The 25411-nt window shown below is 34.8% G+C and overlaps 1 protein-coding gene across 4 annotated transcripts in view; it reads left to right on the forward strand.

The window, feature by feature from the left end:
- RBM26 (RNA binding motif protein 26) overlaps positions 1–25411 on the forward strand; it is a 52469-nt gene that overhangs the window by 12986 nt on the left and 14072 nt on the right. Inside the window, exons 2-17 of one of the 4 annotated variants that reach the window (XM_035565184.2) lie at positions 1098–1216; positions 1753–1889; positions 2732–2820; positions 3390–3601; positions 5161–5421; positions 6799–7038; positions 8340–8507; positions 8858–8998; positions 10024–10135; positions 10871–11030; positions 12363–12527; positions 15255–15386; positions 16445–16516; positions 19643–19771; positions 21879–21953; positions 22587–22757. In XM_035565184.2, the coding sequence (XP_035421077.1) occupies positions 1098–1216; positions 1753–1889; positions 2732–2820; positions 3390–3601; positions 5161–5421; positions 6799–7038; positions 8340–8507; positions 8858–8998; positions 10024–10135; positions 10871–11030; positions 12363–12527; positions 15255–15386; positions 16445–16516; positions 19643–19771; positions 21879–21953; positions 22587–22757 (2383 nt within the window). The remainder of the gene's footprint in view (positions 1–1097; positions 1217–1752; positions 1890–2731; positions 2821–3389; positions 3602–5160; positions 5422–6798; positions 7039–8339; positions 8508–8857; positions 8999–10023; positions 10136–10870; positions 11031–12362; positions 12528–15254; positions 15387–16444; positions 16517–19642; positions 19772–21878; positions 21954–22586; positions 22758–25411) is intronic. The other 3 variants (XM_035565185.2, XM_035565186.2, XM_035565188.2) reach the window with 3 other exon arrangements.

Consider the following 25411-nt stretch of genomic DNA (forward strand, 5'->3'; position numbering starts at 1 on the left):
AGGTTGCTTTTACAGCATGAAATTCTGTTACTGCCTGCTTTCTGGAGGATGCTGAGTTATGTTTGAGGCTTTGACCTTTAATTTCAGAGTACTCCATGCTGGGCCCAGGGTATCCAGAGGATCTCCTAAGGATGGATATGTGCTGACAGATCTGCTTCCTTTGCTTAGTGGATATATTTGTGCGGAGGATGTTGGGTGAAGTGCAAGAGAGAGCTTCTTTGGGAAAATGAATTAAGTAGCATGAAGTTGCGAAGGATTTGTTTCCAGCATCTAATATATGTGTCAGTTAAATTATCAACATTAAGACTTTTCATTAAGCTTCAGTGTTGAAATTTCATTTGTTTTAACGTGGAAGAGACTTGGAGTTGCTGTTCTGTTCAGTCATTGTGGACATAATTCGGTGTAGCAGTCAGTATTCGTATGATACTCATATTCAGAGCAACTCCCTGACCATACTTTAATTTTACTTGTTTTGCAGTTATTTTTGATAGGGAGAACGTACAGTTAGGACACATCAGTGCAATTTTATTTCCTCTTCTAGTTTTTTAAAACACCATTATTAATTTTGCTGATCACCCAAACAAGCTAGCTGTCTGTATCACATCACTAGCATGCAAGTGTTAAATTTTCCCTGTTTTTTTTTCTTTTTTTTGTAGTATCACTCACTTCTGCTGTATCACTTCATTCATTTATAATTCTATAGACGGACTTCTTTTTCCATCAGTCACTCAGTGTTACAATGTTTCACTGATTTCATCATTGAGAAATTATGGAAGTATTTGTTGTAGTTTTTGTATTTTTAAGACTGTTAAGCAGTTGAAGCTGTTTCACTCTAAATTGTTCTTCCTAGTTTGTTCTAAAGTACTCTGTGGAATACTCTTTGGAAATCTCACTTGTAGAGAATCGTCTCTGGAGAAAAATGTGATACTTTGTGATTTTTCATATCTGGACTGAGTCTTAGAAAATACCCGTGGGTGTTTTTCAATTACTTTGCTAGGAAAGGTTTGGGTCCTGTATATGGTATCGGTCATACCAGTTATAGACATTCACTTCTGTAATTTAATGGATTCTGTGTTTTATTTGTTCTCTATTTGCAGATGCGATGCAGATCCATCTGCCCTAGCTAAATATGTTCTGGCTTTGGTAAAGAAGGATAAAAGTGAGAAGGAACTAAAGGCATTGTGTGTTGATCAGTTGGATGTATTTCTTCAAAAAGGTATGGTATTTAGCTATGAAGCCTGAGTGAAAGTTTGCCCTGTTAAATTCAAACAATCTTTTAATGTACAATCCTGTGTTTATCTCTTTATAAGCTTTATTACTTGGAATTATGTAATTCAATTTGCATAAATAGGTATATATATTTTAAACAGGTGTATAGCACAATATGTAAGTTTTATTAAGTATGTTTTCTGTCTACTGGTATTCCTGAAAGAAAATTGAAGATGGTTAGAATTATTACCTGAATTAAAAGCAGTGAAGTTCTGTATGTATTCTGAAAGTATTATTCCAGATAGTTGATTAAAAGACATTAAAAACTCAGGGATTTAAAGCCTTTATGAAACACTGTTGTTATTGACATTTCTTGACTCTGTAAAGCTCCTTCTGAAATACAAAACATAAAAGAAGAGTATTAAAAAATACTAAAGCACTATTCATTGTTTTAACTTTCTGGTGATTTTTTTTTTCTAAAAACAAATATTAACTGAAGTTTTGAATGTTGGATACTTATTTTTATACTTCTTTTACTTTTAGAAACTCAGATATTTGTGGAAAAATTGTTTGATGCTGTGAATACAAAAAGCTATCTACCTCCACCAGAGCAACCATCGTCAGGAAGCCTGAAAGTAGAGTTTTTTCAGCACCAGGAAAAAGAGACAAAAAAAGAAGAGGTAAGCACTGAGTTTATTTTAAATGTATGTCTTCTTCCCTCATTCCCGCAGTTTACTTACGTCGTTCAATTTCATCATGTTTATTTGTTTATTAATAGTAGTCCCAAATCTTGAATGACAGCTTTAAAATGTCAGAAAGTTTTTCCCTTGTATGTTGAGTACTGCTGCACAATTTTTTGTAACATAATTTCATAGGTAAACCACAATCGTTCTACTAGGCAAATGCAAAGAAAGTTCTTGAGTATTGTGGGAAGTATGATACAACCTGCCTTAGTTCTTTGCTCTGGAGGCTGCTCTAATTATGTTGCCCTTTAAATTTTCCCTTCCTAATGGCAGTTGTCATTCCTTGAGCTGCTCAATCCTTACCCTGGTACTGGTGATTCTAGTTGGTTCTACAAGCTGGAAAAAAGTATGTTTGGCCCTTCGCAACAGCAGCTTAGATGTGGTTGTATGAGTATTTAACCATGATCTGAGCCTGCTAACCTGTCAAAGAGGAAAAGACCTTGTTGTGCCAGTCGTTGAACATTCATATCCCTCCAGATCTGTTGCTTCACCTCAATATGGATATGTCCAATTGTATCAAAAGCTGATGCGTTTTCAGTGCAGCATAGTAAGGGTTTCTTTTGCTACTTTATTTTCTCCCAACCACTTCCCTGAATGTTCTCAGAAATGAGATTTTAATATGTTTCAAAGATTCCCTCATTGCATTAGAAGTAAAAATCTTGTTTTGGTTCAGTTGTTACTGCTGACTTTGTTTAGCATTTGAGATTTTTGTTTATTTGGATGTGCAGAAGTCTTCAGTACAGTGTACTCATGTTTTGATGTATATATTTAAAATTCAGATAGTTAAAGAGGAAGAACGAGAGAAAAAGTTTTCTAGAAGGCTAAATCACAGCCCTCCTCAGTCAAGTTCTCGCTACAGAGATACCAGGTAATAAAGTTTGCTTGATCTCTTGTATTGTATCAATAATTAGATAGATTTGGATTTTTATATGTTTATAGTGCTACTCAATTAAATATTTCTTTTCCTTATAGTCACCTATTAAGTCTAAAAGTAAGATCTTTGTTGCTTTTACGCAAATGTAGTTAAAATGTGAGTATATAAGTGACTGTGTAAACTGTCTCCAAGTTGTGTACAACTATTACACTTGACTTTTATGTTTATTTTTTAATGTTAATTTATATTACAACACTTATTGTTCACTACTGAGATAGAATAGAGGTAATTTGAATTTAGAAGACATTTGTTCAATCAATAACCCTTACCTTTTTGTTATTTCCAACTGGCAGAAGGTGCATTTTGGGGCAGAGACAATACTTTACAATTTAAAAGATTTCTGGATGATAAAATTCATAAACTAAATGAAAGTATTTTCATAGTCTGAGAAGAAACGAAGGACCATAGTTAAATTCATTTTGTATCTTTTACCTTATTTACCGTTGCCGTTTTTTGAGATTTTTAATTCTTGTAAGTAACAACTAGCAAAATTGCATGTTTAGAAGCCGCGATGAAAGGAAGAAAGATGAACGTTCTCGAAAGAGAGATTATGACCGAAATCCTCCCAGAAGAGATTCCTATAGGGATCGATACAACAGAAGAAGAGGGAGAAGTCGGAGCTACAGCAGGAGTCGAAGTAGAAGTTGGAGTAAAGAGAGATTGCGGGACAGGGATCGAGACCGGAGCAGAAGCAGGAGCAGAACACGAAGCAGAGGTACCAACAGTTGGTCTCTAAAATACGGTGAATGTTGCTTACAAAATGTAGACGTTAGACTTAAACACTCTCTTCAAGGTGTACCAAAATTTCCATTACTGTTATAGTTTCTTTGTTCAATTTTAGTTTGGTTTTCTGTGGAAATGAGGCTTATGTGATTATTTTTTCAGTTCTTGTTTTCCCCTCTTTCCCACCATTCTTCTCTAATACCTTTGACTGTGTTGGCTGCTTCTAAACAAAGTTGTAAGAGAGGCAGAAAAATCTGAGTTAATTGCATTTCATTAAGTTTTAAGAAACTCGAAATCTCGTTTGGGAATATACAGAAATTAATACCCATCTACAAAGGTAGGATTGGCAGAAATTACCTGTTTGGCAGTAAATTGTTTGTCAAACAGAACAGTAGAGCTCTGTTCTTTTTGTGTTGGCCCCTCCTTTGGGAAGGAGTTGAAATTACTGTAGTAAGTATGTGCATTAACACACACTGCTACAGGACTTAGGGCTTCAATACGGTAGTTTTGCTTTTCAGATTAAGCTTCTTCAAAAACAGAACTGTTTTGTTTCACCTAAAAAGAATGATTTTCCCTCTGCAGTTGTTACTGATAAGCTGAAAAAGAGTACTGAGTCATTTTATAATCTTGTTATCCTGACTTAAAGAATACAGAGGTAAAAATAATCTAGTTTAGATCTCCTTTTTATTATTTCTGTTTGTGAAGAATGGGCCTTGCTAACTTGGCCTTACAAGTGGGAATGCAAAGGTCCTGAAAAGCAAGCAGATATTTTTCCAAACCACTTAGGAGTGATTAAATTCAATAGCATGCAGCAGTTTAACTAAAAGACTGCAATGTGATTAAATCTTAATTTAAGGACTATTTTACAGCTACTACAATGGTAGTATTTTACAGATAGAAAAAGTTTCTACAGTAAGATACTAAGGACGTAGGGAAAAGCCTGTTTTACCCATACTTGTCTGCCATTTTTAAGACATATTTATTAATGTATCGTTAATACGATGTTGTTTGAGTCTACCAATTCATCTCATGACAGAACTCTTCTGTCTTAATGTGGATGCTTACTGTTTAATTGGTGGTGATGTTAGCAAATTAAGAGAACAGTTTGTATGTATTCAGAATAAAAAATGATGCTGCTGCTGTATATGGCCAGGAGCATTCCTCACTTGTCAAGTGTTATTTCTCCAGTGATGGCAAAGCTTTATGTTTGATCAAATCTATACAGTTGGATGCAGACAAAATGAAGATTAACAGCATGAAAATACAACAATAACAGTGTCTTGAAATGTTAAAGTTACATAACTATTATCTTGATAGTGTTGCTAGTGTTTTCATTTGATGGTTATTTTTTTTCTTGGATGTCGTTTTCCTTTATTCAGGATAACTTGACATATGAAGTTCTTAGAATATATGTATATAATACAGAAGATCTACTCTGCTTGAAGGGTTTCTGTTGTATTACGGGTTTAGCTGTTGCTAAAATACTCCAGTAGTTACTTACACAGGTACTTACACACTTTTTTTTAATTTTTAATTTTTTTTTTTTCCCAGAAAGGGATTTGGGAAAGCCAAAATATGATATGGATAGAACAGATCCATTAGAGAACAATTATACTCCAGTTTCTTCTGTGACAAATATTTCATCTGGCCACTATCCTGTCCCTACACTGAGCAGCACTATTACTGTTATTGCTCCTGCTCATCATGGAAATAACACTACTGAAAGCTGGTCAGAGTTCCATGAAGAGCAGCTGGACCACAACTCCTATGGAAGACCTCCGCTGCCAAAGAAACGCTGTAGAGATTATGATGGTAAGTCTGTGTTTTTTTAATTGCTTTCTGCAGAAGTGATAGACATCTTTCTGGAAAGATTAAGGTCATTCTTTCTTTCCCTTTTCTTCCCTAATACTGTATTTTTTATGTGTAACACAATTATTGAATGCAAATTTATCTCATTTTTTGATCCACTTGCGTTTTAGACATCTTTATTAGTGTCTGTATAGGTTTTTTTTAGCTATTAGGTTTATATATATTGAAATAGTATATTTGTTTTACAGAAATACTAGTGGACTTCTACCCAATTTTCTTGTCTTACTACTTGGCTTGAAGATGTATTTCATTGTTTTGACCATAATTATGACCTTATTGTCTTCACCATTTTTGCTTTTATTCCATCCTATTTAAGAGAGATTATTTTTTAACCAGAAGGGTCTAGAGCTGCACCTTCTCAGACTTGCCCATTTTTACAGAATAGGTATTTCTTAAAATTGAGTGGGTTTTGTGCTTATTTATATGCTGTCATTTTGCATGTCTTATGCCGAAATCAGTGGAAGAGGCTGTTGCTGTTTGCCGTAATGTAACTAAGTCTAGCCAGTCAACTTGTTAAATCAACAGAATTTAATTTCCCCCTAAAGTTTTTTCTTTTTTTTTCTGAGGCTTTCATCTACTGTATACCACAATGAACCAATGATCTAGGACAGTTTATATTCAGGACCCCCTTTAGAATAATAACATGTTTTTTTAAAAAGAGGATGGGAGACTAAAGTCTCAGGTGTTGGCAGAATTATACTAATAAAGAATAGCTTTGCAGGTATAAGTAACAGGACTGTCAAGTACAATTGCAAAAGTGCAGTTGTTTGGAAATTCTCTTCCACTGCAAGCTGAGCTGTAGAATGTTGTGTCATAGTTTCCTAGTTCTATAGAATTTTTAGAAAGGAAAAGGATGTGTGGGCAAGTAAGTACACTTTTGAAGTAAAATCTCCAGGTGGAATGCTGGAATTTTGCATCTTTGAAAGTTCATCTCACATAGCAGTTATTTCCAGTTTCTGGTTATGAAGCAAATGGTACTGTGTTGGAAAACTATGACATAGCTATTCTCACATCTTTACTTTTTTTTTATTGATACATTTCTGACTATCACTAAAATCTCTCTGTAGATGTCTCTTGCAGTTGCTTTTCTTATGACTGTGTATTTTGAATTTATAAGCTCATTTCTCTCTTTAGTGGGTAGCTAGTTCCAGCATACTGTTCTTCCTATCAGCACTTTAACATTTTCTAGTTGACCTTCTGAGGAATTTTTATTTTTCTGTAACTTTTCAGTTTCTGTGTTCTGTAACTTTTCCTGAAGAAGAGTTAATACATACAGCCCTCGAGTACTAACAATGATTCTTTTTGTTTTTGATGTTTCAGAAAAGGGTTTCTGTATGAGAGGAGACATGTGCCCTTTTGATCATGGAAGCGATCCAGTAGTGGTAGAAGATGTGAATCTTCCTGGCATTCTGCCTTTTCCAGCACAACCCCCTGTTGTCGAAGGACCACCTCCTCCTGGACTTCCTCCCCCTCCACCAATTCTGAGTCCTCCTCCTGTTAACCTTAGACCTCCAGTACCACCACCAGGCCCCTTGCCACCTAGCCTTCCACCTGTAACAGGTAGCTAAGAAAAGATTAAAAAACGTTTTTGGATAGAAAGAAATCAATGTTACTTGTATACAGTACAAAAAGCTTAAGAAAGCTAACTATATTTTAAAAAAAATATATTGTACTGTGTTTTCAAAGTTAGGTTGGCATAGCTTACCCCAAAATAATCTTTTTTTAATGGTAATTGTTGCAGTGTCGATTGTAAAATCTGCATATAAAACATGAATCTTTAATATGAAATAATATTTTAATTGTGTTTAAGGAAAATCATGGCATGGTATGGCAAAACCCAACTCCTTGGATTTACTAGGAAAAGCATCATGAAAATGACTACTGCTAGATGCTAGAGAAGAAGGGAAAACCCTAAAGCGACAGATACTTGGCATTTCATTTGTAATACTAAAATTAATAAGAATTCATGACCACATCAAATTTACACCTGAAAATGTCATTTGTGATTAATTTTGAAACCTAAACTTCTAAAGCAACAAAGAAAAATTGCCAGTTTGCTTACTCTGTCATTGGAAAGATGCAAGCATTAGAAATGACTTGATGAAGACTTGAGTCCTCACTCCTGTTTTTAAAATAGCAATTTATTAATCAGATGCCTGATGCGGTTTAAAAATTGCCTGGTGTGTCAGTTTAATGTGACTATTCCTTTTTTTTTTTTTTTTTTTTTTAAATTAAATGCCCCACTTCGTAAAATTACTCAAGAGTAATTGGTGTTTAATATTGCTTGAAAGTTTCTTAAACTTTTCATTTCCAGTTAGCAGTATCTTTAAGTAAGAACTGAATTTATTTATTTCACTTAGCATAGATAGTACATGTCTTGCTGGGGTGATCAGTTCTGCTTCAGGTAGTATTTCCAGATGCATCTGGGAAGTCCAGATATGTGATTTTGCAGAATATGTTTTTACCAGTGATTAATTTGAAGGCCGGGTTTGACTGTTCAGCTTTGGAAGTGTCACATTATCTTTTGCTTAAATAAATAAGAAAGCCAAATTTTAGGAAAGAACCCTTTGGCTTTCCACTTGAGTAATGTGCTTTTTCTTTGGATGTTTGTATTAAAAAACAAATGGATTGTGTTCATTACTGTCATCATAGAATATTTTTGTTACAGCACCTTTTAAAAGGTGAAGATAAGTACTGGGTTAGTGGTGAAATTTTGGCTTATTGATGCACATTATTTGGAAAAATGTTAAACTGTTCAAACATTTGTCTCTGTAATCTAAGTTTTTGCGCCATTTGCCAGAGGGCAAATGTTTGTTTAGTGGATAATATATGAATGCATTGTTGTTCTTTGTTTTTGACAGGACCACCCCCTCCTCTTCCTCCATTGCAGCCTGCTGGCATGGATGCTCCCCCAAATTCAGCAACTAGCTCAGTTCCTACTGTTGTTACAACGGGTATTCATCACCAGCCGCCTCCTGCTCCACCCTCTCTTTTTACAGCAGGTGTAGTACTGAGGCTTTGCCCACAAGGTTTGCTAAATAGAATAACATTGATTCATACTATACTGTACTTTTTAGAGATTATAATTTAGTAGTTTGGGAGAATAAATGCGTATCACTTAGACTGTGACAATAATTTTTGTTTTTTTACAACTTAATTCAAGGCAGAAGTAAAATTTGCATGTAAAAAGTAAATATTGACTGGAATAATATTTGCATTGTCATATTTGTAATCAAAAACATGGCACGGCAGTTTTATAGTTGTTATACAACAGACTGTTCCATTGTAACTGTTTTTTTTAATTAGATGAAATAAAATATTTGCAACCTTGGTTTTTAACTGCAATTTATTTTAATTAGACAATTTATTTTTTTACTAGAAACGTATGACACAGATGGCTACAATCCAGAAGCTCCAAGTATAACAAACACTTCAAGACCTATGTATAGGCACAGAGTACATGCCCAAAGACCAAATTTGATAGGACTCACATCAGGTGATATGGATTTGCCACCCAGAGGTATGCTCTCCAAGCTATATTTACTTTGTTTAGCTTCATTTCTTACATCAATGTAAACTGAGGAACTTCTCAGAGAATGTAATACTGGAGATTGTTGCATTTTTGAAAATCTTTTGGCATGAAAAGAAGTTTTATTGAGCAGGGAATTATGTTCATTCTTGGTCTGTTTGTGTATTTTTGCAGGTAAAATGAATTTTTTTTACTAGAAAATCCTACGGATTATGCACTTTGCCACAGTAACTGATCACTTTATGTATCTCCCATATAGAAAATGTTAATGTTTTTCTAGCAATCTTAGAGGGTTTTTTTTTTTTGCTATGGAGAGGAGGCAGTCATTTTTATCTTGTATCAGACTGTTCCACGGAAGGAATCTTAACCTCATAGTTCCCATAGCCCTGAGAACTAGCAGCATACAAAATGAGAAGAGAAATAAAAATAGTTTTTTTTTTTTTTGAATGTTGGTTTATTTGAATTGGTATGTAGTTGCATTTAATCTTACGTTTTTGTTGATGTGTTTTCCGTGAGGAGTCTCCCAGCATGGTTCTGTTCTTCAACAAGAGACAGTGCCTTCCCTTCCTCCCCTCTGTCTTGCTCCTAGGTGTCAGTGCTCTGGAGCACCATACCTTTTCTATCATTAACATTTTTGTGTGTGCTATTTAATGGTAGAATGGAGGTGTTAGCAAAAACTGTGAACTTCAGAATATTCTACGGGAAGGAATGAGTGTAGTCACTTTGAGGTAGAAGCCTTCTGTTAACACTTCTTTTGTTTTCCTTTTGTATGATGTTACTGTGACAAAATGAAAGCTATTAGCTATTTTTATTGATTATAGCATTTGTTGATAGTTCAGATTAAGCAGAGAAGTCTGCATTCAAAATTTGATCCAGTTTGATTGAACAAGGATCGTGGTCATTTCAAAATAAAGTTACATTTTTCAATGCAAATTCATTGTGAGCAGAATACTGTTCTGCAGTCAAATGCACAGAAAATGCAAAAATTAACATAGAACTTTTTCATCTGTTTACAGAAAAACCTCCTAATAAAAGCAGTATGAGAATAGTGGTAGACGCTGAATCCAGGAAAAGAACAATTGGTGCAGGGGATAGCGGAGTTCCTACAAAGAAGACTTGGTTTGACAAGTGAGTGATCATTAACACAAGGTTGGCTTAATAGTTGCAGTTCAGTTGAGCTCTTTTCTCTGATCTGAGAAGTATATAAATTGCAAGCAAGTTAAAGTATGACTAAGCTGACTAGTAAAATAAGACGTAATATAGAGGTGAGTCAAAGGCTCTAGTAGAGATAGCTAGAGTTGCTTTGGGTGATACTGTGATCCAGTCATGGAGAGCTGAAATGAACTAAGAAACAGTGACCTGCAGTGTGATACTTACTAGGGTTGACTGAATTAGTTCTTAATTTTATCGTTGCCAGTTTTGATCCAGTTGCCAGGTATGTTACTGGCATAAAATGTGGAGTGCGTTGCTTAGTGTCCAGATATACCTGGGGTGACAAAAAGTTGGAAGGGATTTTAAGAGACTGCTGGGACTGAGGAAAGCTTTGAAATAGTAGGTACTTGAGATGTTGGTGGGGAGATTAAGTTGAGAAGTTGCTTTACACAAGCAGATTATTGTCAATTATCTTAGAGATTTATGCTCTGAGGTACGGTGAGAGTATGGGTGGGTGAAACTGTAGGTATGGTGCCTGTGTATCGCACTCTTCTTCAACACTTTTCTAAAATTGTGTGCTTTTTTTTTTTTTTTTTTTTTTTTAAGTCTGCCAATCTGTGTGTGACACACACAATCCTGTCTGTGAGAATAAAATTTAACTTTGTTTGCTAGCTTGCTATGGATTTCTGGCTTGTTTTTCATTTGTTGCAGGCAAAATTTTAACAGAACAAACAGTCCAGGTTTCCAGAAGAAAATGCAATTTGGAAATGAAAATACAAAACTTGAATTGAGGAAAGTTCCCCCAGAACTTAACAATATCAGCAAACTTAATGAGCACTTCAGTAAATTTGGAAACTTAGTCAACTTGCAGGTAAGACGCAACAAAGAGAAGGCAAGTAGGCTTTGGCTTAATGCTGGAGGTAGTTACTAAAAGAATGCCTTGCAGCTGGTTTCCTGAAACTGTTCTTACTATTTTCCTATCCTGTTTCTTAAACGTGATCTCCCTATTTTTAATGAAATTGTCGTTTGAAGAAGCAGAAATGAAATGTTTCAGCCCTTGATTAGATTTTGAAAAAAATGATACAATTTTTCAATAATTTATTTAAAACATTTAAAATTGTTTAATTTTTTTCTTCTGCCCTTTCCACATATCTGGATCTTGTGTTATAAATCCTCTATTTTTTTGAGGTAAATTGTAAATATAGAGAACCGTGTTTCTCATCTAGAAAACAGTCCCTGTTTATATGATTACTTACCAGTTCCATAATGGTGGTTTATCCCTTACGCTTACTTCCTAGTACATCTGAGTGACCCACTTTTTAAAAAACATTTATAAACAGAAATAAGCAAACAATTAGAGAAAGGTACAAAAGAGATGTGAGGAACCAAAACTAAGTTAAGCTCGATTGATGTATTACATATTGCAGGCTGTGTGCAATGTCAGTATTTCGTACCTAGCATCTAAGTTACTCAGCCTGATCTTTCATCGTGCTTTGTTATCAGCAACAAGAAATTCCAGATACTAGTGTTTTCATGTATGCTTTCCTGTTTGCACTGAGAGATGGAATGAAGAGATGTTATAGAGTATTTCTTGTGCACTGATACAGTAGAGAATGAATGTTCTGTTCCCATCTAAACACCGAGGGAATTGAAATTTGTCTTATTGCTCTTAAATGTTTCTTAAGCCATTAAGAAAGGAGTGAGAAGAGGGGAAGAGACATGACAGGACAGAGATTACAGGCTGTGCTTATCTTTCAAAAGGTGTAATTTTGTTCTTTGAAGATTTCTAAGGTAATATGTTCATATCCAAAGGAGGAAAACCAAAATGAACTATGTTGTTTAGCTCAGATAATAGATAGGGAAATTATTAATCAACTCCTGTGTTTGTTTATAGTAGTTGCCTTTATTTCAGTGATGCTTCCTCTTGTCTTTCAAAGAGCTACACATATTTGCAACTAGGAATCCTATTTTGCTGTTTAGGTGTTCTACTTCAGTGGTTTTTAACTATTGAAGTTGATTAGCTTAATCTCAAGGTTGCTTCTTGACACCAAGCTTTTCAAACAGAATCATGAATGGGAAATACTCATTTGCTGATCAGTACCAGTCTTAAATCATAAGGTTCTGAAACTGGTGGTTTTGTAGTAGCTGTGACACAGATGAAAATCCTACATACAGTAAGTTCTGTTTTTGTTTTAAATCTTAGGTTGCATATCAAGGTGATCCAGAAGGTGCCCTTATTCAATTTGCCACACATGAGGAAGCAAAGAAAGCTATATCGAGTACAGAAGCGGTATTAAATAATCGCTTTATCAAAGTTTATTGGCATCGAGAAGGCAGTGCACCACAAATACAAACTACCACGCAGAAGGTAGAGGATCTAAGTCTGTCTAGAGTTTTACGTAAAATACATTCTTTTAAACATTGTTTTTAAATGTTTATAGAAAGTGATCTAAATGCTTTTAAAATAAGGAATATTTGATGTCATTCCTTTCCAAAAGTTATCCATAATTGTAGATTTTTTTTACTTCATATACAAGGTTCAAGATTAGCAAGGTAGGACTGAAGATACTAAATGAAAGTACTTCTCTGACTTCTGGGGAATTATGCTCTATTATCTTGATGCTACCATCTGCTTGAATAACTTCTATTTTGCTTTAACTACTTTTTTTTTTTTTCCTTCTGGTGAACATAAGGCAGTTATATTTATTTATGGTCATTTTCTTGAAATATGATCTCCATTTTCTTCCAAAAGGTGCTGCTTTTTCTAGTTGTCTTCTTCCTTTCCTGTTGGGCTTCCATACTGCTGTAGAAGGTTGCAGTAGAGTTGGTTTTACCCAAAGATAGATATGTTCACACACTCAGACACACACACACGGAGAGGAAGTGCAAATTCCACTGTAAGAGGGAGAGCGACATTACTCTAATTTTGTGGGAACAGAAGGGGACATTTTACATTTCTGGAGCACCTATTGGTAGTTGTCAAGCACATCGTAGCATTGGCAAATTTTTAAGAATACAAAATAGTAACTACTGTTATGGAGCTTAAATTCATAGACTGTGGCAAGCTAAATTGGATTTGTTAGCAGGCCTCGTGGTTCCACTGAAACATAAAAAGATGCTTGGATTCTCCCAAGTCATGTAGGTTATTGGATAGAGAGTTTTATCAGTTAGCTTCTGGCATAGCAGTTCCCTCTAAATACTTACGTATCCTCCCTGATTAGATTTGTTGTCACTGTGGAACAGCCTACACTGAGAAAACATGACAAAGACTTTGTAGAAGAAATATTATTGTATTTATATATGCTGATATAATAACTAAGTAATATAATAACCAGTATTAGAGGATTCTTTCAACTGTTGCTCTGGGTTTTTAATTCCTTCCCTTTTCTTGATGGTGTATGTCATCATCATTGAGAAAAAATGGCCTAGTTTTCCAGATCAATCCTGCTGTAGGGTATTTTAGGTAACAGTTTCCTTTGTCTCCTTTTGTAACAAATATTCTGCTTACTAAAACCCCATTTTTGTAGGTGAAGACACCCACCTCAGTAACTATCCTGTTACCATCCCTTAGGTTTGATTTTGGATTCAAATTTATAAGTATCCCTGATCTGAACCTGCAGTACTCGACATTATTTTCTAAGCTTGATTTACATCAGATCAGCCAGAAGAGGGCAGTGGAGTATGTCATTTGCACGAATACAGACATTGGCTCTCTAGAGTAGGATAGCTTGAATAGTCATTGCCATCGGTTTATTTGATGATTATGCTATCCACCTGGGAGTATTAACTGTCTATTTACAACCAGATACCAGATCTTTATATCTGTGATTTTGCGAAACATGTTAAATAGTCTTAGGGATTTTAGTTATGTTGTTAGTTTCACAGCACACCACCTTTGATATGTAAACTTCAGTAGATTGAGATTGAATCCCAAGGTCAGGTGACAGTAATAAAGGTTCCTGCTTCACAAAGAACAACCTTTTGTCTCATGTCAGGAAACTACAACTTGAAGTCTACTATGGGGGCAAGTGGTCAGTAACAAAATTTAAACAGGAAATTAAAGTTTTAAATGTAATGCTTTCATTTTCTTCTACCCTTATGTACAAAAATTATCAAATCATTGAATGAGTAAACAGGTATTTTTAGTTCTTAAGCCTCTACGGGGTGTGAATATTTACTTTCCTTTTTATTTAAATTAATATTTGTTGTTATAGCTACCATTAGTATGGAAACACTTTTCTTACAGTGCTTCAAGTACTATAGTACTTTTTATAGTATTCCAATTTTACAGTTTTTATAGTATTTCAATTTATAGTACTATAGTATTTTATAGTACTGCAAATGCTTTATGTATAGCTGACTTCTGGAATGGAGGAACAGATTAGGTGAGCTCTTGAGGGTTTCTTCCACTTCTGTTTGTTTGTTTTTTTTTTTTCCCATAAATACAATGGCAAGTTTGCTTAGAAACTTAGAAGCATAGGGTTGGTTTTTTTTTTTGGCTTAAGTAGAGTTTTTGTCAAAGAAAAAAAAGTGTTAGCTGTCAGGGTATCAGTGGTAGTTTTGAAGATTAGCTTCTGTTTTCTGATTCCTAAGTCCCACTAGCGCATGTCTCCATATTCTTCCTTCTTTTTCTCTTTTGTGCAAGTTAAATACGTAAGAGATGAAAAGGGATATATCAGTGTAAAAAGTGAGAATCTTTATGATACAAGTTTGTATTCTGCCATTCTCTAGGTGTTTGATGAAAAATTGATTTGTGAAAGGAATCACGGATGCCAGCTTTTATTCAGTTCAGTTTTGGATGGAAATTAAGATAGTCTAATTAGACATAATTAATGGAATCAGATCCAAAATTGTTTGATCTGTGAGCTGCATGTGCCAAATAAATGTTACAGCTGTATGCACTTCACAGTCAAAGTAACATCCTAAATTTCATGAAGTGTTTATTTTTGTAGTCAGGTGAAAAGCTATTGAATGATTGGAAAGTGTAAATATAAATGCCATTACAGGAATCTTGTGTATTTTTTGAACTGTATATGTAGTAGACTTTTGTTATTAATATTACGATGTGCTTTTCTTGGGGTGGGGGGTGTTACAGGTAATACAACCCTTAGTTCAGCAACCTAGCTTACCGGTAGTGAAACAATCAGTAAAGGAGCGATTAGGTCCAGTACCTGCAAGTAACATTGAACCTACAGAAGCACAGAGTGCCAATACGGAAGTCACTCAGGTACGTATGATCTGAAAAAAAAAAAGACATTTTTCTTTCTGTATTAGGTTCCATAGTGTGTAAATATATGCCAAGAAATGTATCAATTATAGTTAATCATACAGTGCAAATAAGCATTTACTGCTATTAAGTACATCTAATTTGACTGAGTGATGTTCTGATATTACAGTTTTTCCTAAGTGCAATGATATGTCTTTTTTTACCCGTGTGGTACTTAATTCTTTTTATAACTTTTTACTTAGTTCAAAAAACAAAAGACTCTGAAAATGTTTTGTTAATGTTATGCTAAATGTCAATTTTCAGATTTCAAAGTAAAGTTGATTTCTACTAAAAAACTAAATGCTACCCTTTTTAAATTCCACATATATTAAACATCTCAACCTGTTTGAGACTAATGGTCAGCATCTGAAAGTGTTCTCAGTATGTGTACATCACCCTTAAGAAAGAAGATAGTTGTAATGTCAATCCAAATCATGACAAAATCTGGCATGTTACTCACATATGAAATAGCCTTTACATTTTGATTGTGTTGGAAGTATCTCATAAATAACACTGTGTCACTACTTTAGTTTTCCTTCTGAAAAGGAAGAAGGCTGCACCTTTTAAATTCAAAAGGTTTGAATTTCTGATTTTAAATTCAAAGCACAGCTTCCTGCAAATGATGCCTGTAAATAGCAGCTTGTAGAACACAAAAAGTGAAGTGTATTTAAAAGGGCCTGTCTTGGAAATAATCTATTAGCATGTTGTGGATTTCTTTAAAAAATAAAAACATGCAACAACATAAAGTATGATTCCACATTTGGCTGTATCTTTCTTTTCTCTAATATATTTACAACACATAGGAACATATTAGCTGTTGAAGTCGTATATATCCAAAATTCATTTTTCAACAGCTTTGATATTATTTTGCTTATAATGTTGCTCAGTAATCTATGATTTTATTACGTCAATCTTTTTTTTTTTTTAAATCCCTAACATTTGGAATTATACAGGAAACTAAGTTATTATATTCGTAATGGTAAACATACCTGAAAGTTAATTTTGTGTTGTTTTCTTAGAATGTGACTAAATTATCTGTGAAGGATAGACTGGGTTTTGTGTCAAAGCCAGTTACTCCTGCAACTGAAAAGGTAAGAGAATCTCATATCCCCTTCCTCTCACATTTAACTCCCAAAGAATTATTTTTATTATAAAATCCCTTGTGTCAATATTCAGTTTGTTTCATAAGTAATGAATACAGTCATTTGTTAAAGGTTAGTTTTATGGAGTGTAGTATTTAGAAACTCTGATTAGCTGATAGCTAAATGATTACAATAAGAATAAAACATGCTAGGAGAGAAGCTGCTATTCTGTGTTTTTTGTTTTAATATGATAGATTGCATTTATTCAGTCATGAAAATAATTAGAAATGTTCTAGGATCCTGAGTTGTTAGAACAATGCCAAAATTCATTTCAAAAAATATATAAATGTTGGTACTGCATATGAATCTTTTTAAAGTCTTTCTTTCAAAAATAAAAAAACCACAACACAAAAAAAAAAAAGTACACACACAAAAAAATTTCCAAACAACTGCTTTTAGGCTTTTGTGTCCCTTAAAAGGTGATGCTGTAAACATTATTTGTCTTAATTGGTCTTACAATTTTGTAGTACTTATGAAAAGATGAAAGTGAAAATTAACCAGAAAGGACTAAGAGAGGTAAGGTGGGAGAGGTGCATCTGAATGGTAGTTAAGAGTTATATATTTTGTCCAGTAGTAGCAATTTTCATAACAGTTGTTGATGAAGTTTACTACTTTACTACTAAAGTTTATAAGGCATGTTTTCAATCTGTTTAGCACCTTAGGTCATGGTCTTCCTCGGTATTCATAACATTCATTTGAGGCAACTTCTGGGAGAAAGGCAGCAAGTTTTACCCAGTAACAAGATTCATCTGCCTAGTTATATACCTTTTCTGTTCTGAATTGGCTTTGCCTGAAATTAATGCAGCATCCAGTGCATTTCCCGCTATCTTACAGTGCATCCATTAATGATGATAGTAAAACTCATTGCAAAGTTACAGTGCTATGCTTTGCACACAAAAGTAACAATTTACTGTTGAGTTTTAAATACAGATGTCTCTGACTCATTTCCAAGCCAAGCAGTCGACCTAAATATAGTTATCTTGGCTTCGTGGCTATGTTCTATTGCATTCTTGTTGCCCTAAATTATTAAAATACATAATACTATGTATACCTGAACTACATTTTACATGTATATCGTATGTTTACTTTAGAAATGGGAAGTCTGCTTCAGTTTAAGTGGGAATACTTTTTTATCTTTCTGCAACAGCTGAGTTATGCTGAAACACCCTTCTACAAAGAGCAAATTCATGCTACAAAAGGTTTTTCCACTGTGTTGTCTTACAGTACAGACTGATTTTGATAAGCTGCTGGACTGTTCAGTGGATTGATTGTGAAGCAGCAGTTTCCTTTGGCATTTTTATTAGGGTTCTGAAACTTGTTTTGACCTAATACTTCTCCCTTTGCAAGGCAATGCTTTGCTTAGTTTGTTCTGATAGTGCTCTACGTCCATTAGAACTTAGTAGGTTTACAGCTGTCAAAAGCATAGATATCATGTCCTAGATGTTTTTCTGCTTCTGACTAAGTGCAGGGAATGGCAAGAACTTTCCAGTAAGAAAGTAGGTTGGTTTGCCTCCCAAAGAGCAGGAGGAAATGGAGATGAAACAGTCATCGTGGTGCCTTTTAAGATCTGGATAGGGACTTGCAGTTTATGAACTTGTGAAAAGTTTCACTGTTCTCTCTTGAATAACATTAAAAGACTTACAAGACCAGTAGCGTGTTGCTTCTTGCTCTTCTGTATTAGTTAATGCAGGTACATCTGCTGCAGCATCTCTCATTATTATTTGAGATGAATAAGTGTGGTTTGTTCAGACATGAGGAAATTTCAGGGCGAAAGGGATGTGTCGATATATTTGTTCTTTACTCAATCCTCTCTTTGTGATGTGGCCTGTCTTAAAGCTACTTTGTAAAAGGAACTACATAGTTGGGATGTACATACATTGACATGCTTCAGTAAGTTAATAAATACAATTAACTCCATCTCCTTTTTGATGGCCTGCTTAAAGCATTTTATATCAGCTTTTTTTTAGATCCCATAACATGCTTTTTTTTTTTGTTTTTCCATCTGCACCGCCTACTCTGGAAAATATCTATGGGAAGAAATAGTATCAATAGCACAATGAAGTGCAGATATTTTATATGAAGTGTTCCTGTTACTCTTATGATGTTTTGATCTTTTGTGTCTTTCTAAAGTTTTGTGGCTGTCCCTTTTTTTCTCCTGTTGTTGGGCATCGTGTCTTACTTTATGGAGTGCATGGTGACCAGTAGACTCTGCATGCATCTTTTAATTTTCCATGTATATAAACTATTTTTTAACTCCTGGAGATGATACCAATTGCATAATTGTTGTGATTTGCTCACAAGGCAGACAAGATCATGGCTATATCATCTCCAGCAGTTAGTCATGGATTTTTTCAGTACTAATATGGCCAAGATGTACTTTAAAAGACTGTGATTAGAAACAGAACGTTCCAAGTCCTCAGGTATTGAAGAGAAGTGTATGTTAGAGAGGTTGTATAGCAGGCAACTGTGCTCTCAGTAGGTCATGGAGAAATATCTGTATCTCCTTAGAAACACTGGAAAGAGAGACGTAGGAGTCTTTTCCTTTCCTGTATGATGTTCAAGACTTCCCTGTACCTCTCACCTCTTGTTGATTGTGCAAGCTGTATTTTGCACGAGCTGCATATGAGAAGGAACTATTTTGTCTACTTTGGACTTTAGTTTCTACAATTATGTTGAAATTTTGCCTAGAAAATTCATGCAGCTATGGAAAATCGTATTTTAAACTTCAAAATAAAAAAAAACTTGAGTTATTCTTGGGCAAATCAGTCTTCTGTTTTTCTTAATTATGCTCAAATACCTTAAATTTTACATATTTTAAACTTGGAAATACATATGAAATGGAAAAGATTTATAATCTGATGTTTATAATTCTTATATATTTGATGTGATGCTGCCTCTTTAAAAGTTGTTTAACTTCAGCAATTCCAAATAAAATTGTTATGCCAAATTTTTATATTCGTACCATCAAAACAGACAAAAGAAAAGACATACATTTTTTAAGCAGTCATGTTTTTTTTTAAAGAAAAACACTGAAGTTCACTGGCAAAAAAAAAATAAAATGATTTCCTTCTATAGGTTTTATCCACTTCTACTGGCTTGACAAAAACTGTGTACAACCCTGCTGCTTTGAAGGCAGCACAGAAATCTTTGCCTGTTGTTTCCACTTCCGTGCTAGACTCTAATGAAGCACAGAAGAAAAAACAGGTAAATTAAATATGCTTCTTTATAAAATGGACCTAGATTGGGAATTTGTGACCACTAGAGATAGTGCACTATATATATTCATCTCAAGAGCATAGATGAAACTAGCTACAAGATAAAATTTACTATAACTTCTTTTTCAAAGGACAAGAAAATTCAGTATTTGTTTTATTATTATTTCAGTGTACGTTCAGGCAGCGTAAGCAGATGTAAAGCTCTTCAGTAGTTCAAAGTGCAAAGCACTTTTTACTGGAAACAGAATCTCCGTGTTGAGGCATGAATTGTCTATTGTGAGTGACAAGGCAGTTTAGTAGTCACTGTTCTTCTCTCTTAAGCCTTATTGGAACTGGCCTTAATTCTCATTAAACTGGCCTTTTTTCCTCAGTATACTTTGTACTTGCAGTGACCAGTATTGTTTCTTCATCCGATAGAGCTGAGAACTATATGACTGCATTTTATTGTTTCCAAGCTGTAGTTTTCTTGCATCCGTTTCTGTTTCTGCGTAGTACTAGAATTTCTCATTTTGAAGAGGAAGTGCAACAGAAATGTGTTTGGCCTTCAATGGGTCACTTAGTTGTAGTATAGCTTGCTTAGAATTTTCAAAGAGCCCAGTAAAGCTCCTTTTTTTAGGTTTATTCTTGCCCTTCCTAAAAACTAAATATAGGACATTTACCTCACTGGCTTCAAATCACAAATTAAGAGTTGAACATTAAGTTAGGTTCAGACGTAAGCATTGAAAATAGTATAACCATTATACTACTAAGCCTATTGGTAAACTTCTATATCTAATGTCTAATATAATTTGAAATAGCAGATTGTGGCTGCATGTCAGTTGTGGCATTGGTCCAGACTTCAAAGAAATCACTTCTAATTTGGAGATTTTATTTCATATTTGTCCCCCAAAACATGTTTTTCAGAATTAGAGCCTTTACCTTTCAAGGTAAGAAACTGAGTGCTTATGAAATGCTGAGAAACTTGGAATGAAATTAATGACTCATCATAACAGTTTTTTTTTTTGAGAGAAAACACTGAAGACATGCTAAATGATAGGTTCTTTTCTCTTCTGCTCTTTTTCTGTCTTCAGAAATTATGATATACTAGCACTTGTGGAAAAACATGGTTTTGTGGGACTCATTCCCTTCTTCCTTCTTGTCACCCTGGTTTTTCTTAGAATTCATTCCCATGTCTTATCTTTCCTTTCCCTGTGGAAAAAAGATTGCACACTATATTGCAAACCTAACATTTCACGCAGCAGAATTTGCCAGTATTTGGAAAGACATGTACAAACCTTACTACTATTTCTTTTTTTATGGCTTTTGTGCCTTTACACTTTGTATATGGTAATCCACTTGCAGTCTGATACCAGTTGATTGGTGATCAAAATCATCTTCTGCCACTTTTATCCTGTTAAATATGTTACTGTTAAAGCTCTTTATTGCTTTCTGCAACTATCCTGGTGCCTAAGACCTTTTACATTCTGTATCTGAGAGCAATTGCTTTCTCTTCAGAAGCATTGAGCTGAGTGCAGCAGCTGTGGCCATCTCCTCCTACATTTCCTTCTGAATGCAATATGTCACAAATTAATCAGTTTCAGTTGATTATGATTTGCTTATTGGAATGCCAAGATTCTGTTTTTACCAGACACAAAAGAGATGTTTTTCTGTGGGTAACATTTCAATTTTAGAAAATAGAACGTATTTTGTTTCTGGCCTGGAACGGTACTGGAGAGTGTGTTTAATTGATGGACTTGATTTACAGTAGCTTTCAAGATCACATCTGTGCAAGTATGAAATCTTGTATGCTTTACCTCTTGTGGTAGTGTGTTATTTTGCCTTTCAGCTTTTGGTGGAGTTGTGCTAAGATTATATTTTATGTAAGTAATGAGGTATTTCCAGCACATACGCAAATAAAGATAACCACATTAGTGAATGATCTCATGATGCTTTGATTTCCAAAACATAAATATTTCCTTTCGGGACTTTGACTTTGTTATTAGTTTTTTCCTGATATTGTAAGTTACTATTTTACAGCTATCAGATATGGTGTATTATGCTTCTGAAATTGTTTTTCAAAATCTACAGACTTTCTGTAATTTTTTAAATGTTTTTAGGAAGCGTTACGACTTCAACAAGATGTGAGAAAAAAGAAGCAAGAAATCTTGGAGAAGCACATTGAAACACAAAAGGTAAACTATTAGCACTATACAAGGCCAGCAGTTCAGTTGTAGAACTCAGTTCACTTGAAAATATTTCAGAATTTGTTGCCAAACTGACTTAAAATAATGTGCTGATGCTAATTCAAGGGAAAACATGCTAATTTTTTTAAGTTTAGAGTTTTAATCAAACTTGTCATGTTACTTCACTTAAACTCGAAGCACCTACAATTTAGATGCTTTTTTTTATTTGAAATTAAAAACTTTAGGTGCAAAATGTGTGCTTTTGGCGAACAAGTGCAAGTCAGAGAGTTCTATGCTTGGCAAGAGCAAGAGAGGTTGTTACTGAAAAGTACGCATGACTGCACTCAAGCTTGGGAGGGGAAAAAGGCCAAAATGTCATTTAGGTTGAATTCAAATATTGGAATAATTTCAATATGTTCAGCAAGTCTGTCCAAATAAAATAGAGATGCTAGATGTTCATTAGCAAATTAATTAACCAGAGATTAAATTATCTGAAAATAAGCTGTTAAAAGCCTTTTTTATTGAGTTTTGAAGATCATAGCAAGGGAAATGCAGTATTCTATTTTTCCATTAGCTGTAGTGAGTACAGGAAAACAGATCTGTAAGTGTAGTTTAAAAGTAAATTTTTTTTTAATTGGACAGATGCTGATTTCGAAGCTGGAGAAAAATAAAGCCATGAAGTCAGAAGATAAAGCAGAAATCATGAAAACACTGGAAATATTGACTAATAGCATTACCAAGTTAAAGGATGAATTAAAGGGTGTATCATCAGGAGGAGGGACTCCTCTAAAAAGCATGAAAACTAAGACTCAGGTACTCAAGTTTTGGTCAGCTTTCTAATAAAATGAATTTACATGTTTACGTCACCAGAGGGAAAATATGCAGCCACATCAGAGGTATTTAAAAGTATGCTGTTTTAATTTTGAAGTCTTCTATGAAGTGAGATTGTTTTTGCTCTCTCTTTAAAGGAGCATAGTTAATTTAAAACCAGTGCTGTTGTCTAGAAGTTTTACCCACTGCTACGCAGATACTATAGGAGGCTATAGCAAGGTGGGGGCTGGTCTCTTCTCCCAAGCACCAAGTAATAAGACGAGGAAACGGCCTTTAGTTGTGTCAGGGAAGGTTTAGGTTGGATATTAGGAAAAACTCCTTTAGTGGAAGGGTTGTGAAGTATTGGAACAGGCTGACCAGGGAGGTAGTTGAGTCACCGTCCTGGGAGGTATTCAAGAAATTTGTAGATGTATTGCTTAGTGACATGGATTGATGGTGGACTTGGCAGTGCTAGAACTAGATGATATTAGAATCATTTAGGTTGGAAAAGATCTCTATGATTCTGTGATCATCTGGAAGATACCAAAACAGAAATCCTATGATTGTCTTTTGCCTTATCCAGTCTTTTTAGTCTGTTCATTTTGTACATTGTTAATAGAAACAACGAAAATAGTATTTCTTACGCAAAAGGCTTATCATTGTGCAACACAGATATCCACTGGTCAGGTTAAATACCCAAACCAACTGCTTCATGAAGCTAGTTGACTACTGAACTGGTGCATATTTTTTGTTTGTTCTTTTTACATTGCTGAAATTGAAATGTTTGCAAAATGTTTTAGATTATACTGGTTGGTATTCCTTTGATTTAGCTATCCATGTTTGGGTTGAACCTGTTGAGAGGAGCTTCTCTTCTGTGCTATAATTATTGCTAATATATTGCTATAACCTGTTTCTTGACTCTGCTTAAAGATGCAATTACATTACCTTTTTTAAATCCAGTATTACTCTTTTTGTGGAAGTATTTGTTCTTAAACAGATGACAACATGATAAAGAGTTCAGCGAGACTTCGAGAAATAATAAATTTTTAAGGAGTTTTTAAGAGGCATGTTAAACATATTACAGGCTTTTCTTGCTTTATTGAATGAGGAAGTACGTAACAATAAGGGGCTAGATTTTTATGCAGTGTATTTTCAAGCACACAAAAACACTTGATCTTTTCTTGCTATTTTCATTCGGTTCTTAGATCTTCTGAATGCTTAATCATCTGTACTAAAGTTTGGGATTCTGTTGTAAAAAGCTGGTGCAACGTTACAACCCAGATTTAGTTTAAACAGGTCATTAGTTTTCATTTTGACAGAACATTTGTAATGCTTAATTTTACTTAGAAATATGGGCGTTGAAAGTAATTGCAGAATAAATTACAGTGATGTACAGCTACGGAAAAAAAAATTAAAGAAGTACTGAAATGACCTGTATGTACTCACTGTAACTTCTTTCCTTGTTTGTCAGTCAGGAAAAAGTTGGAAGCAGTGCATCCATATCCTGAAAATGGACATAGAGTGTGATTACTGGGAGTTGGTTTATACCTCTTAGAATGACTACAGTTGCAGTGGAATAAATAACTCTGTTTTAGGGGGGGAACAAGAGTTAGTAACACCAGTATTCAGACACTGCTATTTAAACTAATCTTTTTTTGTAAAAGAGATTTTTCTGATGTTTTCAGAGAGAATTGATGCTGTCTGATGAGGAAAGTATTTCTTAGAGGTCTTAGATGAAAGAAGTTATCTTCCTGTAGAGTGAATTTGAGCCATAAAAGTCCTAGGAATTGGCAATATTTTCAAAGTTGCTTTTGATTTTTTTCCCCAGTCACTTTCTTGTTCCTAGTATGCTTGGGAATGGTTTCCCAGATTATTTGCTCCATTATCCTCTCAGGTATCGTGATGAGACTGACCAGTATGTACTTCCCTAGATCTTCCTTGCCCTACTTGAAGGTCAGAGTGACATTTGCTTTTTCTCAGTTCTGAGGAACCGCCCCCCAATGCCATGACCTTTCAAAGATAATTAAGGTTGGCCTTGCAGTGATATCAGTGAGCTCCCTTGGTACTAACCATCGCATCTGTAAGGTCTCAGGGATTTGTGTATGTCCAGTTTGCTTAAATGTTTGCTAACTTGAAACTCTTCTAACAAAGATAAGTCTTACGAGTAAAGACTTGAGGAGAAGGTGACATTGAGTACCTTGGCTGCTCCCACATCTTTTGCTACCAGGTCCCCTTCCGCATTCAATAGTAGTGGGTCTGCATTTTTCATAGCATAGTCTTCCTTTTGTTGCTGATAGACCTACAAAAGCTTTTTTTGTTCCTTACCAGGTGGGCTTTGGCTTTCCAGAATAGTACCTGCATGCTCAGGCAGTCTGTCTGTATTGCTTCTCTGTGGTCTGAGCCTGCTTCCACCTCTCCTACACTTCGTTTTTAGATTTTTGTTAGGAGTTCCTTATTCATTCATACAGGCCTCCTGCTGTTTATTTCCTGCATGTTTTGGAAGGTGGGGGATATGATTCTTGAAAATCAACCTGCCCTTGCAGCTTTAGCAAGGACCATGAGGTGGCTTCCAGTTGCCTAAAGAAGGCCTCATTTACTGCTTCTACCTGATAAGATGGTGTGTTTTAGACACCCACTGCAGTGTCACCCACATTGGT

Source organism: Cygnus atratus, chromosome 1 (assembly GCF_013377495.2).
Source record: "Cygnus atratus isolate AKBS03 ecotype Queensland, Australia chromosome 1, CAtr_DNAZoo_HiC_assembly, whole genome shotgun sequence".
Lineage (NCBI taxonomy): Eukaryota > Metazoa > Chordata > Aves > Anseriformes > Anatidae > Cygnus > Cygnus atratus.